Source organism: Gekko japonicus, unplaced genomic scaffold, assembly GCF_001447785.1.
Source record: "Gekko japonicus isolate JY-2015 unplaced genomic scaffold, Gekko_japonicus_V1.1 scaffold1963, whole genome shotgun sequence".
NCBI lineage: Eukaryota > Metazoa > Chordata > Lepidosauria > Squamata > Gekkonidae > Gekko > Gekko japonicus.
The window spans coordinates 30,404-47,757 of record NW_015160276.1 but is presented as its reverse complement, the minus strand read 5'-3'; the positions used below and the strand labels follow the sequence as shown (position 1 = coordinate 47,757).

Genomic DNA, 17,354 nt, shown 5'->3' with positions numbered 1-17,354 from the left:
CCCAGGGGAGCTGCGATCCCCCACGATCCCCCCCGAAATGACCTCTGGCCATATGTAAATTATTAGTTAATTGTTAAGTTATTAAGTTTATTTTATTTCTCTGAAGTCTGGAGTTTTAACCCAACTGTGAAAGTAGTTACTGGAAATGTTCCCTACCCTGAGCCCTGTATATGGGAGAGTGCGGGCTATAAGTCGAATGAAATATGTAAATAAATAAAATATTCCTCTCCATTCCTGCAGCCCCTTCTAATACACAGAATGGTAACTCCTGGGATAGCGGGATCTGCATGGAGAAGAGTTGCACGGACCAGGGAGCTAGAGTGAGGAGATATGAGGGGACAGAATCATCCCCGCCCCTCAACAGAACTGCACTTGTGGAAGAAGGAGGAACAGTTTTTTATTTCCTTGTCCTTTCTCATTCAGGCCCTCTGGCCTAGACAGCAATTCCTCCCTGCAGATCCCACAACCCCAGGAATGGCATTTTTGAAGGAGCTGCAGCAACAGAGAGAAATACAGCAAAAATCTGCTTTCTGTGCACAGATGGTTGATCCAAGTCAATATTTCTTTTTCTTGGCTGTTGTTCTTTATAGAATAAAAAGTCCATTTGCATTCGTGACCAGGTGTACTATGTGGAACACACAATGTGTGAAGATAATATATCTGTTATGGTGGACTAATACTGTTTTCCCACTTCGATTTTAGTGGTAACCTGGATAAACAGACGGCATTGGGAAATACAGTTCTGCACTACTGCAGTATATATAATAAGCCTGAATGTTTGAAACTGCTTTTGAAGGGCAAGCCAACTATTGATATAGGTGAGTGAGTCTGCTTCTATGGGATATTTAAAAAAAAATGTGATAGAGCAAGTTTTTAAAAGGGATATTGGCTTTAAAATGATACTTTAGAATTCATTCCAATAGTGTATTGCTGTGTCATTTATTTAAAGGAAGCGTTTTCAGCTTGGATCACAAACCTGAAACACTTAAAAATCTTTCTTGGGTAATTAAAAATACCTTCTTCCTTAGGGCAAATCTCTTGGTGATTCCTGATCTGCATTTTCATATTTCAAATTCAGCTTTGATGATTGAGCTCAGCTATTTTGTCTTTGATGTTAGTTTGTTAGAATGATCCCCTGCTCCTGCTTTCCCAGAGAGCGAAAATTCAGGGCAACCTCTGCAAGGTTAATTTTGTGCATGTGTTTTTTTTGTTTTTGTTTTTAAAGCTGCTTTAGAATATTGAGCTTTAAAGTGTCCCCCTGAAAATCCATATATTTGCAGATTTACACATAAAGGGATGGTCAACAGCACCCCAGTAGTATTTACTCCCGAGACAGGCTCAGCGCTGTTCCTGAATCCATGATGCTCAGAGCCCTCCGTCTCTCCCCTACAGTCCCTATTCTTCTACCTCCCAAGAAAGACAAATCTCATCTTGTATGTTGCTGAAAAACAACAAATGTTGCTCCAAACCTATACACCTACTGTTAAGTCCAGTGCTTAACAAAATAGTCAGAGAGTGATTTCAACAAAACTCAGGTTTATTCAGTTCGACGATCACTTCTCTAACACGGTACAACTCCTGATAGCCGAACAGCTTTTCCATTGCAGCTGCTCGGTATTTAAACATTCCGGGCTAATGTAGCCACACCTACTATACAGATATCAACCTATCAGGTTGAGCGCATAAAGGCCAATCACAAACGTTCCCGCTTTCAGCCTGTTCGAATGTGATTGGTTGCATTTGTCTTCGGCTTGAATCCCTGCCGAAGACGAAGCTTTATATTGCTTCCTTATGAGATGATTCACATACATCTTAATACATTCATGGCAGCATCTGAATACATTACACCTACCGTCCTTGATTTTCTTTTTCATTCTATAAATTGGCCGGCTCAAATGAGTGTTCTTCGTCTCTTTGAATTCAGAACCTAAAAAGGTTAGTCAGGAATAGAGAAGGGCCAACTCCAAAAATCTAATTATAAAATATACAAAAATATATATGTGTGTTTATTCAACATAAATTAAAATAACAAACAAGGGCCCATTTATAGCTCATATAAAACTATAAAAACATACAAGGGCTAATAAGATAGACCTAACGCGTTTTGGCCTTTACAGGCCTTCCTCAGAGGTCTAATACATACAGAACATATTGGCTGATGTGCAAAAATACATACAATCCTACATATACAAAATATGGAATAAAGACCAGAAATCAATTGTTCCAAAGTTTACCCACTGGGCAAGGAAAAGAAATACAAAAATACAAATGAAGCCTCCAGTGTAATCACATGTCCAGTGGTACTTCTCTCCAGTCAACTGTATATTCTTCTGAGATTGTACAGCCAAATGTTCCCAATAAAATGTTCCTTAGGTTAAAAGCAGTCTCTTTGAAACCATAATTTTAATTATGGTAATTTCATAACATGTGAATTCTTCTTGTTGATCAGTAGCTTTATTTCTGCATCACTCGAAGCGTCAAAGAATCAGATAATACAACCAAATTATTCTTGGGGAACATTAGCCAGTTTGATCTTCATTTCATCTTATTTCTTTCAGTTAGCCTTTCAAAATACTGAATTTCATTAACATTTTGCAGCACGGTTTGAATAATTATTTAACTTATTTAAATGTACTAGTAAACCAAACTGGAGAGACACCTCTGGATGCGGCAAAGCGATTGAAAACGACTCAGTGTGAAGACTTGGTAAGGGGGAAAAAAAGCATTGTGTTTCCTTATTATCTGTGCTGGGTGGTTCATCTGACAGTTCTTGTGTTTACAGATGTTGGAGTTTATGGCTGGCTTTATTTCAGTGGCACAGTCCATTTGATTTATGACTGGTTTTGACATGCTGTAGTGTGTGTCATTTTTATTCTTTATTTTGTATTTCTTTTTGTTGCTGTTGGAAGCTGCCTTATGAATCCATGTGGGCTGAGAGTGCAGGGCATAAATTTATTATGGAAATATAAGTCAGTTACACACAGGATGCTTTTGGGAAGCTGGGTGTCCCCCCACTTCCCCACAGCATTGTGGTGCTCTCATGTGCCCTCTGGGCTTTCCTCAGTTTTCTTGCAGACTTTCCCAAACCTGCCTTGCTGCAGTGTTTTAAGAAAAGCTGGGGTAACCACCGTGTGGGCAGTCCTCACATCAGTGCCATTTCCTCTGCCTCAGGCCCCAAGGACAGGGGTAGTTTCGTAGAAAAAGAGCTAGGGGAACTCATTAGCATAACTCATTAGCATATGCCACACCCCCTGACATCAGGGGCCCGGCGGTGGACCTGCAAGGCCGGCAGGAGTGCGAGGAAGCTCCGCCAAGGCCCTCCCTGGCCCCAGGCAGGCAGGGGTGGGGAGAGGTAGGGAGGAAGCAACTTACCCTCCCTCTTCTCCTGCCTCCTCCTGGCTGAATGAGGGCCGGAAGCGGGGCGGTCGGAAGCAGGGGGTGTGGCGTTGTCATGTGCCCCGCCCCCCCACACCTCACCCGGGGGAACTGCGATCCCCCGCGATCCCCCCCCCCAATGACCTCTGCCCAAGGAAGTAATTTTATATGCTTTTTAAGAGGTTTTTTTTAAAAGAAGGCTTTTTAAAATCCACAGTTCACATATTGTTATAGCATTGTAACTCTCTACTAGTTTCTCTGAACTGCCAGTATTGGGGGGGGGGGAACCATTTCATTGTGGAGATAATGCTTTTCCCCTTATATCTCTGCAACAAAAGAGGCCGCAGACTTCTTTGTTAAAATCAAAGGTGGGAATTCGGAGGACCTAGGCCCCCCCCCAAAAAAATCATTAGAATGATATGTCAGTAGCCAATTTAAAACCAAAAAAACGAGAAAGCCCCCAGTGACATGGGGCATCTGCCCTGGGAGACTGGGGCAGGAAACCCCATAGCTGTCGCACTGTATCAACAACCTCAGTGGCATTAGAGAAAGCTCCCAAGCCCATCCTCACATAGAAAACACCACACATGTTAAATTATAGTTGTGGGATTAAGAAGATGATGATACAGAATATCTAATCTGCAGGGCAATTCAGTATAGAATCTGTTTTCCTGTGCTATTCACAAGGGCCCACTGAACCCTCCCAGCTGAATTTCAGGAAGCAAAGCAGGCTGTAATAGGAAGGGGGAGGGAGGGAGGTTGCCTTCCATTAGTGCAGTTCTTCTCCCATCGCTTAGGATCCAACCCTGTATATCTAGCACCAAAATGCAGAATTCTGAATTTTCATTTGCAAAAGAACATGAGGACAGTTAGGTAGTGGCCACCTGTCATGTATTAGTCACGCAGCATTTTTGCAACTCATATAAAATGCTCCATGGAACTTTGCTTAAACCCCCCCCCCAGCAGCACAGAACTTCAGTATTTCCCCAAAGCACTATTTTTGCAAGGAATGGAAGTTAGCTTTCCTTGTTTTTTAGAGTCTGAGTTACGTTTGGTTCCTGATTTATTGGTAGAATTACCTAGATCACCACTCTAGACCTCTTGTGTACAGCCAGGCAGCCCATACATTAAATGTGGAACAATAAAGTAAGTTTTTCCTTTAAGATGTAAGATTCACATTTCCAAGTTATGTCTTTTCAGCTTTCTCAGGCCAAAGCCGGAAAGCTAAACCCACATGTACATGTAGAGTATGAGTGGAATCTTCGGCAGGAAGAAATTGATGAAAGTGATGATGACTTGGATGACAAGGTAAAGAGGAGCTTTGGGTGACCGTTTTCCATATTGGAGTTGTAGTCGTGACTTCCACCTTCAGTGCCTCCCATCTTTCCACCTTGATCTCTGAAGCTTAGGAGAGCTGCTGCTTTGTCCTAAAGATGTAGCCCTGTATGTGGTTTTAGAAGGAAGTCAGGCGTGTCCTTCTTAGGGCCAAGCTAGATGATACCATGACTCTGAGTCTGCCATTGAAGAGCCTGTTGTTTAACTTTTAAAAATCGCAGTGGTGGTGGTGGGTCCTAGCAAAGACAGCTTTGAGGGAGCTGAGGGGCTCCTGTCCCCTCCCCACACCATTTTCAAGAGCTGAAACATTTTTTTTGGGGGGGGGATTTTAAAAGTTTTTAAAAGGCTCTAAAATTGTGCCATATGCCCATGGCGGACTCAGGGATATGGTATTGTCTAGTTTCGCTTGTAGAATGTAATTAATAGTAGGTAAGTGCCCCAATGTGTTGGTAGTCATGAATGGCAGTAGGCTACACACATGCACTTAACAGCTGAAAGTCTCCAAATGCATTTATGGCTGAATTGTCTCCAAATTCCTGCCAGTAGAACAGATGATTGGTGCTAAATGGCGGGATGGGGTGGTGGGACAAAAGGAGAAAGTTTAGAAGCAGGGATTGAACTAAAAATAATTAGGGATTGGATTGGATTGAAGTCATTAAAATTGCTAACGCATTCAAAGAACAATCATAATAACTAGGGTTAAGCAGCTCTGTGTGCCTAATTGTGTCAAATGTATTGTTTCTTAGTGTTTATACATTGGTGATTCATGTTAATGTTTTTGTTCTGGAAAGCCTTTGAATGACTGAACGGAATGACAATTCCTAGTGCTCTTTAAAATGTTCATTTAATGTTATGCCATGTCGCTGTGTGGTTTTGTGGACTGTAAACGACTTTAGGTGCTGCATTAAGTAGTAAGGTGATGTATGGTTTATTTGGTTTATTGACACGTGTAATCCGCTTTGAGTCCCTGTGAGAAAGGTGGGCTATAAATAATAGACAAGCATCCATTACACAGAAATTGTGAGAGCAGGTGATAAATGGTCTTAATCCGCCAGGTGCTTCTCAAAGTCCTGTAGTTTGCAAGCTGGCATGTACACTGAATAAGAATGGGCATAACGTATTCCTATTTTCTTAAATTTGGTGGTTCAGTGGGTATTTACTCCTTTGTAAAACACACAAAGAACAAATTTTGTAATCTTGATAACTGGTAAATAATTGCTGGGGCCTGCCTTGATAGACCAGGCTCACCTGGTCTCGTCAGATCTTGGAATGGAAGCGAGGTTGGCCCTGGCTAGTATTTGGATGGGAGACCACCAAGGAATACCGGGGTCATGTCACAGAGGCAGGCCCCAGCAAACCACCTCTGAATGTCTCTCACCTTGAAAGCCCTACAGGGTTGCCATAAGTCAGCTGTGTGACCTGACAGCACTTTCCACCACCAAATAATTGCAAGCTTCTCTCTGCCCTTTGAAGGTCAATCCCTGCCCTCATAATCGTCTTTCTCAGAAGTGGGAATACCACTCTGTGCAGCTTCACAGCTCTGTCCCATTTACACATCCATCTCAAAATGTGGCTTCCTTAGGGAATGACTTCGTAATTCAGTGGAATGCTAATAGAACAGCACCAGTGCCATTTTTTTTTTAAAGAAGAGGAATTTTGGGAAGCACTTTGACAGGATAATTATCATGGGGGGGGGGGGATTTAACCACAGAACTCTTTATAAATTACTTGGACCACCCACATCCATCTCAAAATGTGGCTTCCTTAGGGAATGACTTCGTAATTCAGTGGAATGCTAATAGAACAGCACCAGTGCCATTTTTTTTTTAAAGAAGAGGAATTTTGGGAAGCACTTTGACAGGATAATTATCATGGGGGGGGGGTGATTTAACCACAGAACTCTGTCCCATTTACACATCCATCTCAAAAAGTGGCTTCCTAAGGGAATGACTTCGTAATTCAGTGGAATGCTAATAGAACAGCACCAGTGCCATTTTTTTTTTAAAGAAGAGGAATTTTGGGAAGCACTTTGACAGGATAATTATCATGGGGGGGGGGTGATTTAACCACAGAACTCTTAATACATACTTTGGACCACCTATGGGAAAAGCTGTTTCTCTATTCTTTCTCCCCCACCCTCAGACTTCCTCACCGCAAAGTGTGTTGTAGCTGAGTATTGGATAAAATTGTATTTCCTGTCTTAAGATGCTTTCAATTGCCAATATCCTTATGGGCCTCCCATATATACTTAGGAATCTCCCTGAATCATTTTGCTGCTAGAATCAGATTTGCATACATACTGCAAAGCTGCCTCTGCTATTGGACAGTAAAGCTCTTGAGTACACCAGAGGCCTGTGTGCATGTTTGGTGTGTGCATGAATACAGTTTTCCAAATGGGACTGTTTTCTCTTTGAATAATCATGAGGAAACCACGGTGCTCAAAGGCTTGGACCTTGCAGAACATTTTCTCTGAAAGAAGAGATTTTCATCAATGAAGCATGTCTTCTTCACCTCTCATTGCATCCCAAAATGCCCCCTGAAATATTGTGGGGTGGGGACGGGACGCTGAGGAGCCCTAGGAACAGCAAAAGTAGGGAGTTGGAAGTCTGTAGCAGGGAGGGGAATCAACAAAAATCCCCCCCCCTCCACTCGGGGAAGTCCTGTACAGGATCCAATCCAAAATTATTAATTAATGCTTGTTTCTGTTTCGCAGTTATTTTTAGTGGAACCACATGGCACATATTAATAACTGTTTTAAATCTTTCTGCAGCCTAGTCCGATAAAGAAAGAACGCTCTCCAAGACCCCAAAGCTTCTGCCACTCTTCTAGTATTTCTCCCCAAGACAAAATGGCTCTTCCTGGTCTCAGCACTCCAAGAGACAAACAAAGACTCTCCTATGGAGCTTTTCCCAATCAGATTTTTGTCTCTGCAAGCATGGACTCGGCAACTTCCCCCACTGCGGCAGATGCCCCTCCACTTCCTCCCAGAAATGCTGGCAAAGGTATGTTGCTAAGTATTTGTAAGCATTTGTTGTTCCCTACCATGATTCACTGTTGTTTTTTTCCTCCTCACTTCTACAAATGTTCGAAGTGATTTAGCATTCTGAAATACTGTGTTCGTCACCACTCAAAACACTTACATTTGTCAGCTCATGTAATAACTAGTAAGAAAATTCACCTGAACTATTTTTCAGGCAAAAACCATGTAGTTCTTCATGTGTGGTTTGGGGTGTTTTTTTTTTTTTGGGGGGGGGGTGTTCCAGTTTTGCCTTTTAATCAGGAGAAGGCTACAGAATGACTCTCGTGGAAGAAGAATACAGCCACAATTCTTGGATGCCTTAGCAAATTGTCCTGCAACGTATCTGGCTTCTTATCATTCTACCAGAATAGCTACACTGTCCTCAAAAAGGATTTGTGAGCGCTGGAAAAAAATTATGCATTTGCTGCAAAATGGATATGGCCAAGGAGGCTTCTGGTATCTGGCCAAGGGAGCTTTGACTCTTGAAAGCTTCTATCCTGGAAATGTTGCTGGTCTCCAAGGTGCTACTGGGATCAAATCTTGCTCTTCTACAGCAGACCACCACAGCTACCCCTGTGAAGCTATGGCTTTGGGGGGTGGGTGGGGAGACTGCCTACTTATTATTATTCTTCCCCCACACACACACTTAAGGTACATTCTGTTATGAGAGTATTCCATTTAATCAGTACTTGGTTTGTGGCTGCTGGGTGATGCAAACTTTCCCCTGATAGTGCATCCATTGGTTTCACAATTGTTACATGTAATGTTGCACAAAACTCATGGGCCCTATTAGATATCGTGACTATCTCCCCCACTCTAGTCCTTCCCTGTGTGCAGAGCATATTGTGGTCTTTAATTAAAAGGTCCTTTTTTAAGACTATGGACCCTCAGTTCATTTGGCCATATATTTTTTTAAAAGCAGCATCTCTCATAGGCTCACTTGTGTAACGAATGAGTGACTTAAGAAAGGTTTCACTGCTGTAGTGCTGGCAAGTAAAAGCATGAAACCTATTGAGCGTGTGCATATGTGTGCATTGGCTATCAGCTCCCCTAATCCATGGACTACAAAGTGAGATGAGATACACAGCAGAATGGTGCCACTAGAGTGCATAGAAATTGCATCAAGACTCGGTAGCTGAACATTCTCTCTAGAAAATGCAGCCAAAACTAGGCCTGAGCTAAGAAGGGGGTGGGGTGTCACTTTTCAGCAGTGGCAGAAAGCATATACATACCCCTTTCAGTGTTGGGGGGGGGGAGTCTCCTCCCTAGCATTTATGCACCCTGAATTGGTGTGATTCGCTTTTAGTAATGTTGGCAGGTAATCAAATCTGGTTATGTAGGACACTGCCCCATTCATTGTGTGATTCCCACTTGACTGGGGTTGCCCACATGACCCAGCATTGCCTTCGCTCTGATGTACTCTCAGTGATAATTGTTAAATAGTTGCATCTGACTGGGATATGGAGCATTGTGACATTATCCCACTCACTTCATGATCCCCAACTGGCTGGGATCATGATCTGAGTGACAAGGAAGAAGATGATGGAGTAATGAGAAGGGGGGGAAACAGCACCAAAGTAGTAGCAAATAGTATAAACAACAGCAGCAAACATGCTCACACAACTCAGGATGTATGGGGTTGGAGTTTTTGTTGTTGTTGGGTTTTTTGTTTGCTTTTCCAAAATATTTCAGGTCCTTTGAGGACACTACAGTCAAAAATCAAAATGCAAGAACCTGTTTGCTTTGATATCTCAAAGAGCTGCCCTTAAGACGTTCCATTGAGCGAATTTGTGAAATGAACAAATGGCATTTTAATGAGATTTGTTCTGTTGCTAAATGGAAATATAAATTTCTGACATGCAAAGTTCTTCAGTATTTCACAGAGGTGAAATCTGTACAGGTCTCTTTTGAAGTATCAGTGAACAATTTATATTTCCTCAAGCTCAGTGAACCCACAGATGCTATTAAAGTACTATTTTTAACAAAATTGCTCTTTCTTCTGGTACTAGAGATGCTATTAACAGGAATTATGGTTCCACTATATCTCATTTATTTGTGTGTGTGTTTGTGTGTGTGATATTCCCCACTATCTGAGACCTCTTCAATGGATAATAAAGGCCCTGCATAGTATTTACCGATGAAGTACAGGCCCCCTTGATTAGTTCTGATCCAGCACCACCTATGCTAAAATACAGTAGACTGTTAGGGCTTCAAAAGTCTGGAATTAATACACCATGTTTGGTAGGTGTAGCATAAGGAAGTACATCAAAATTATCTAGTAGGGAAGTTTATTTTACAATTCAGATAGCATTGTGCTCAACACTGCATATGCAGTCATCACTGCAAAATGTTTTCAGTTATTCTTTTCACACTTTGGGTTCATAGCTGATGCTTTTTCCTGTCCTGATGAACTATCCTTTTATGGTCTAGAAACAAGTAATGCCCCAAACATATTCTCCAGTGTTTTGCTTACAGTGGGGTTTTTTGTTCCATAGAACAGTTTTTGGTAAATATATCATCCCTTCATTGGTTTTAACAAGACAGTGTTTGTCAACACTACTGGATTCTTTCCAACTGTGTCCACTTAACTAATCTAGCGAAGAACTGCCTCTTGGTGTCTCTGTTTACCCACCTGTAAAGCAGATGCATTGGTAAAGTTACCAAATGTCACGGAAATATCAGTCCCAAATAATTGCCTTGTTTTGAGATAACTAGTAAAATGTGATCACATTCAGCTTTTTTATATTAAGTCAGCACTGGCACATTTTCTCATTTTTCATGAACCATTTAGTATTTTATGCAACGGAGTAAAAATATGATTTACCGTTTGCAATAAGGCTCAGTTAGCTGCACTTGCATGAGCAGTTTCTGAGCGGTTATAGAGATTTAGGATGAGTTAGCCAGAAGTCTTAATGCAGAGAGCCTATTGTAATGTTACAGCAACCAGTCACCAAGCTGTTATAAGCTATCAGGAGCTCCTCACGGGCCGTGCTCCTTTGCTTCCTCCATCTTCATTTTTTTTTTTTAACCAAAACATTTTATTTTTTTTCAACCACAAAATATAACAGCAAACAAACAAAAGTTACAGATATCCACATATCAGACACATACTTTCAAATGTACTTTTAAAGTTAGGTTTCACAAAACAAAGTCTTAAAAGTCATAGATATTTTAACCCAGTAGTAACAATTTATATTTCATGTTGTAGATAGTTTCCCAATCAAAATTTTCAAAGGTGAGTTTATCTATAATGGGATACCATTTCCCAATAGGAAAATAGGAATTTCACATTCATTTTGATCTGTGGTGTTATAAATAGAAATGGTTTCATATAAAAAATATCTCCAAACTTTATATAACCACACATTTATAGATGGAGGGTCTTTATCCTTCCATTTCACCGCTATAGCGTTCTTAGCAGCTGTTAATAAAATATTGATTAATTGTTTTTGGTTAGTTGAAAAACTTCCTTCAGGCCATAGGTGTAATAACATAAGTTTCGGATCTAGAGGAATGTCATGGCATGTGAGGGAAAATATTTTAGTTTTTACATCCGCACAAAATTTAAGAATGTGTCTGCATGACCACCAGGTGTGATAAAAAGTAGCTCTCTCGCCACAAAGTTTCCAACATGATGATGAAATAGTGCTTGATATATGGGAAAGCCTGACTGGCGTTAAATACCAGCGTGAGAGCACTTTATAGGTAGTCTTCCTCCATCTTCATCATCGATCTTTGCGGTCCTACACAGGGACTGCGCGTGAGCAGGCCTGCCATCAAAGAGGTTTTTACAGCTAAAAGCCTCCAGGGGGTACTGCCACACTTGTTCCTGGCCAGGGGCTACGTGCTTCCGCACAGCAGTGCCCCTACCCTCAGTTCTTCTTTTGCCGCCAAAGGAAAAGCTTGGAGATACAGCAGCCAGAACTGTACACAGTATTTCAAGTAAGGCCATGCCATAGATTTCGGGCTGTTATGATATTGACCATTATAATTTCACTTCTTTCCTGGTAATCCCCAGCATGGAGTTTGCCTTTTCCCCACAGCTGCACACTGAGTCAACATTTTCATCAAGGTATCTGTTACACCCGCACTTCATCTCCATCAGTTCAGATCCCTTCAATTTATATTTATACGTTCAGTTTACGCTTGCCTGCATTGAATTTCATTTACCATGTCATCATTCGGTTTTACCTCTTAAATAAATTGGTATCATCCACAGGCTTGACCCACTACACTGCTCCCCCTGAATTTGGAATCATTTATGAATGAATTAAATAGTACAAGTCCCATTACCAGATCCTTTGGGGACCCTACTGCTTGTCCTTTCCATTCGGAGAACTGTCCGTTTGTGTTCTCTGTTTCCTGTCTTTAAACCAATCTATAATCCATAAGAGGACCCATCCTCTTATCTCATACTCCTAAGTATACTCAGGAGTATCTGGAGAGATACCTTGTCAAAAGTCTCTAGAAATCCAAGTATATAAAGTTATGTCTGCACCAGGCAGGCAAGCTCGTCATGCACCCATCACAGGACCTCACTTTCTATTTTCCGAATGATTGAATCTCCTACTACCAAAAGCCTGTCTCCTCCCAAATACCCAGAGGGGTATCCTCAGTATGAAAGGATATTCATTTGTTATCCATGGGCACAATTTAAGGTGGGGGCCCCCAACCTTTTTGAGCCTGCAGGCACCTTTGGAATTCTGACACACGATGATAGGCGTAACCACAAAATGGCTGCCGCAGGAGGTGGGGCCAACCACAGTTGTCAGGGAGTAATTATTAAAAAGAAATCAGGCAAAAGCCTTCTAATATGAAACTGTTGTTTAAAAACATGGTTTGCACACACACACACACACACACAGCTTACCTTCAGTCATGCAGTGAAGATCCTTAAGAACATAAGAACATAAGAGATGCCAATGTTGGATCAGGCCAAAGGCCCATCCAGTCCAACACTCTGTATCACACAGTGGCCAGAAATACCAGTGCCATCTGGAGGTCCACCAGTGGGGCCAGGACATTAGAAGCCCTCCCACTGTTGACCCCCCCCCCACAAGCACCAAGATGACAGAGAATCACGTTGCCCCAGAGTCCCTATCTATACCTTGTGGCTAATAGCCACTGATGTACCTCTGCTCCATATGCTTATCTAATTCCCTTTTGAAGCCGTCCATGCTTGTAGCCGCCACCACCTCCTGTGGCAGTGAATTCCATGTGTTAATCACTCTTTGGGTGAAGAAGGGCTTCCTTTTATCCGTTCTAACAGCAGTTTCATGGAGTGCCCACGAGTTCTTGTATTGTGAGAAAGGGAGAAAAGTACCTCTTTCTCTACCTAGCATCCTTGTGTTAGGATGGCTGCTACTGAAGCCATTTTTTAAAACTCTACACAATGCGATTTCCAGTGGCCAATCAGAAGCCCTGCTAGGCAAAAGCCCTACCTGATTCTACCTACTTTCTTAAAAACAGTTGGCAGGCTCCAAAAAAGTTGTCAGCAGGCACCATGGTGCACATTGGGAACCCCTGGTCTTAAGGAGCCATTTTCTCCTTCTCATCCTGGTCCTCATAACTCAAAATCATCCTCCTTCATGAGAGCAGAGGAGCTGTCAGCACAGGAGCAGGAGAGTTCTAGCCAGTCCCTGACGGTCTGGTCCACATCTCTCTTTCTTCAGCTGCCGGTCAAACAACCCTGTCCTGTTATTTTCCTGTGCGTATAAGTGCATTGTCCTTGTTTTAAAAGCTGTTTTCTTAAATGTGTCATGATTCTAGCATGTTTATTTTTAATCTTCCTCTTTATGTTCACATATATGTATAAAAAAGAAATTACAAGCATGTAACTTATTTCAGTATGAGAATGTTTTAATCACAGGTTGTTTAAATTGTGAATAGGCATTCACAATAGTTAAATTTTGACCTAGCATTGAAAACTTTACTTTGTCATAACAAAAAAAACCTTGATCCGTCCTCACCGGAAGTCACTTTTCCAATATAGTCATATTCCAGTATAGTTAGCAGGGGAACCAAGTATACTATATTTTTAATCAGTGATGATGATAACCCTTAGCATTTGTATAGTGTGTTCAAACAGCTTCACAAGGGGTGCTGTATGTTTCTTACAATAATCCTGTAAAGTAGGTGTTGCATTTTTAGCCTTGGATTTTAGATGGGGAGATGAGGCTTGGAAGAGTATGGATCCTCTGTACCCAAGATCTGTTTTGTTCAATGCAAAAGGAATTCTAACATGCTTCCCCAATTCCTTACTGTGCCATACTTTGAACTAAGTGTGAACTATTTATTACAAATCACCGCAAGTTGGAGATATGAGTAGTAGCATTTGGTTTGGTGTAGCGGTTAAGTGCGCGGACTCTAATCTGGAAGAACTGGGTTTGATTCCCCACTCCTCCGCTTGCACCTGGCTGGATGACCTTGGGCAAGCCATAGTTCTGATAAGAGCTGTTCTTGAAAAAGAGCAGTTTCTGTCAAGAGCTCTCTCAGCCCCACCTGCCTCACAGGGTGTCTGTTGTGGGGAGGGGAAGGGAAAGGAGTTTGTAAGCCGCTCTGAGACACCTTTGGGTAGTGAAGGGCGGGGTATAAATCCAATCTCCTCTTCTTCTTCATTTCTAAATAATGTTTTTATAAATGAAATCTGTAAACATGTAATAAATCAGCAATTATGGAATTTGCTGGATCTGTTACGCAGAAAGCCATCTCAAACAGTATTTGATTGCAATAGCTGTGTGTTCTATAGATAGTAACTTCCAAGCCACAGCTGTTCTGTCCCATGTAATTTTAAATTTGTAAAGATTAAGTAATTTAAGCTTCTTGCTGTGTCTAAATACTAAGCTCTAGTGCTTGCTTGCAGTCGCTTCTGCCTGCCTGTGTGTGCGCGTGGAGTTCCAGTCACACTGCTTGCATAGCCTTGTCGTTAATTTTGAGAGTGGTGCTGATAATTTTGTACCGAAACTTGGAATGGCTTACCTTTTGTTGTTGTTGATGTTTTCAGTGCTTTGCCATGCTTTACTGTGGTCTGATTTTTTGTTCCTTCCATGCTGCTTTGGTGTTAACTCATCCTTGTGTTGGTAAGCAGCTGTTTGTTTGGTTTTACAGGTGCGTCTGGCCCACCTTCAACCCTCCCTTTAGGCACTCAAACCACTAGCGGCAGCTCCACCCTGTCTAAGAAGAGGCCCCCTCCCCCACCCCCTGGACACAAAAGAACCCTCTCTGACCCACCAAGCCCACTACCTCATGGACCCCAGAATAAGGGCCAAATTCCTTGGGGTGAGTTTTAAAACACTTCAGAAAGAGAACTTGGAGAGGTGTATAAATATATATATATATGTGTGTGCGTGTGTGTATACATAGATATTGTTATGTAGATAGATCTCGTTAGTGGTGTTATATGAATATCATGAATCGCCTCAGCTCAGTTCCAATTTCACACCAGAGGCCACTGCAAATAGAGCACAGAGTATTCAGCACATAGGAAGTGAAAACAAACAAGCAGATCTAAGCTGTGGTTTGCCAGAACAGTTGAGGAAACCGTGGTTTGACCCCACACTATTAGAATGGAAGATGGTTTGGCATTGCATTTAAATTGAACCAATGGCTGCTAATTATAAATTGCCCGTTCTGCCTGACAAACCTGCTGGCTTTCTGTGCTAGTCCGAAGAATTAGAGTTCCGCTTGTTCCTGCCAGTGGTAGGACACAGAAGGAAAACAGGTTATCTGTGTAGTAGAATTGTGATAGGACGGCTTTGTTTGGTTTAATAAGAATTTTCTCTTTGTAATAGAGAATGGGAAGTTCAGCCGGTCTGCACAGAGTTGTAAATCTTCACATGAACCTCCTTGAGATTTATCTAAGTCTGGACAGAGTTGTAAATATTCACATGAACCTTCTTGAGGAACTCTGAATAAGTTTTTTGAAGGCGGATGGGGGAGCGCTGCTGTTTTGAGACAGCTGTCCCTTCCTTGCTGCATTATATCTTTCTCATGTCTGCTGAAAATGTCCCAAGTTCCATGGTAGAGAGCAAACTGTTGTAGAAGACAACAAAAGTCTTTTCTCTGCTTTTCACCAAAGAAATTTGTTGGCTTCTGAAGCCCAGTGTTGGTTAAATTCCTTGGGGGAAATGTGATGTTTTTGTGCACGAAAACTGGCCTTGTAGGACAATTCTTAAACAACTTATACCTCTGCAAGTGCACCAACGGCATGAGGGTGACTTTGACTCAGTAAATCAAAAAAAAGCAACAACACCAAAACACCTGTCTAGTTTGACTTAGCGAAAAGGGTCATGGTTCTCTGAGGAATGAAATATAATCCCATGCTAAACTGGTACGCAGCATTTTGGAAAACAGCACAAGGGTTTGCATCGCAGCTCTGAAACTTAGTAGATGTAGATATTATCATGAAACAAGCTGAGGCTTACGGATCAAAATTAGTATTTTATGTGTCAGCTAATGAGCACTAGTCATACACACCCAAGCAAGTTGTATGATGAGTCAAGCGTCATAGAATATAAAGAAATTAAATATTAGCAACAGGGAAAATGGAAAATTACCTCTCACTCACCCCTCAATTAAATTAAATATTTCTGGCCAAACGGAGTAACCTTTTACAAAGGTGGCATGTAATAGTGTTCCTCTGACTTGTCTCAGATTTCCCAGGAATCTTGGGCAGAGATGACAACACAAATTGAAGAATGTTCTTTTTTTCTTTCTTTCCAGCTGTCATAAGCCCAGCCAAGTAGCATAATCTGACTTAGTGTTTTTTTTAATAATAGTAAGTCATCTGTTGTTGTATGACAACTGGAAATACCTGTAGTTTGCTTTCATTCTCCATTTTTGTTTTTGTTTTTTGGGGGGGTTTTGTATTTTCACATTTGTGTGCTGCTTCTGATATGAAGTGGTCTTGTATCTGTTGAGAGCGCTCTGAAGGTTTTTATTGGCTTTAAAATAAAACATAAAATTGTCATTGCACTAATGTTGTGCTCTCCCCCCCCCCCCCCGAAGATTGTCCCCAAATAATTTGCTTTTAAGTGCAAAAAACATTTGAGTGGCTGGCTAAGATTGCCGCTTTCCTTTCCTGAGATCAGATTTCATCTGACACTACAGAAGACATTTCTTTTAACTCTGTTCTAGTGTCACCTCTTCTCTTACCCATGTTTGCCATTAGCATCATTTTGCTGATATTCATTTGTGCCTAGTGCTTACTCTGATTAGCATCAGGGAATATACTTTATGTATATAAATTCATTTGTCTTAGGATGCCCACAGTGTTGGCCCTTATTTCTTACTGAGGACATGTCTTTTATTTACTTGTTTCACACTTCGCCTACTTTGCACAAATAAGCATCTGTTTGGAATGGAACAAACATTCAGGATGCTCTGCAATATGCTGTTTTGTTTCTAAGCAACTTGCAGTATCTCACTTTTTTTTAGAGCATGGCTACAGACATTTTTGTATGGTGGTCCCGCATTTTGTAGTGGCATTCAAGGTAACCATCGTGCTTTTTGTGCATAAGGCCTAAATGTAGTACCTTCCTCTCTTTGGTTGCTAGGATTTAATTGAATTCCTTCCAGAAAGGTTGGATTTATTGCTAACTGGCTTTGTAAATAGTACTTCTTGTGA

General features: G+C 41.5%; 1 protein-coding gene across 1 annotated transcript in view; it reads left to right on the top strand.

Annotated features, from left to right (window-relative positions):
• The window catches only part of ASAP1 (ArfGAP with SH3 domain, ankyrin repeat and PH domain 1), a 270,879-nt gene that overhangs the window by 236,311 nt on the left and 17,214 nt on the right, over positions 1-17,354 (top strand). The window contains exons 22-26 of the mRNA XM_015415263.1: positions 703-818; positions 2,639-2,706; positions 4,576-4,683; positions 7,481-7,712; positions 14,837-15,007. Coding sequence (XP_015270749.1) covers positions 703-818; positions 2,639-2,706; positions 4,576-4,683; positions 7,481-7,712; positions 14,837-15,007 — 695 coding nt within the window. The remainder of the gene's footprint in view (positions 1-702; positions 819-2,638; positions 2,707-4,575; positions 4,684-7,480; positions 7,713-14,836; positions 15,008-17,354) is intronic.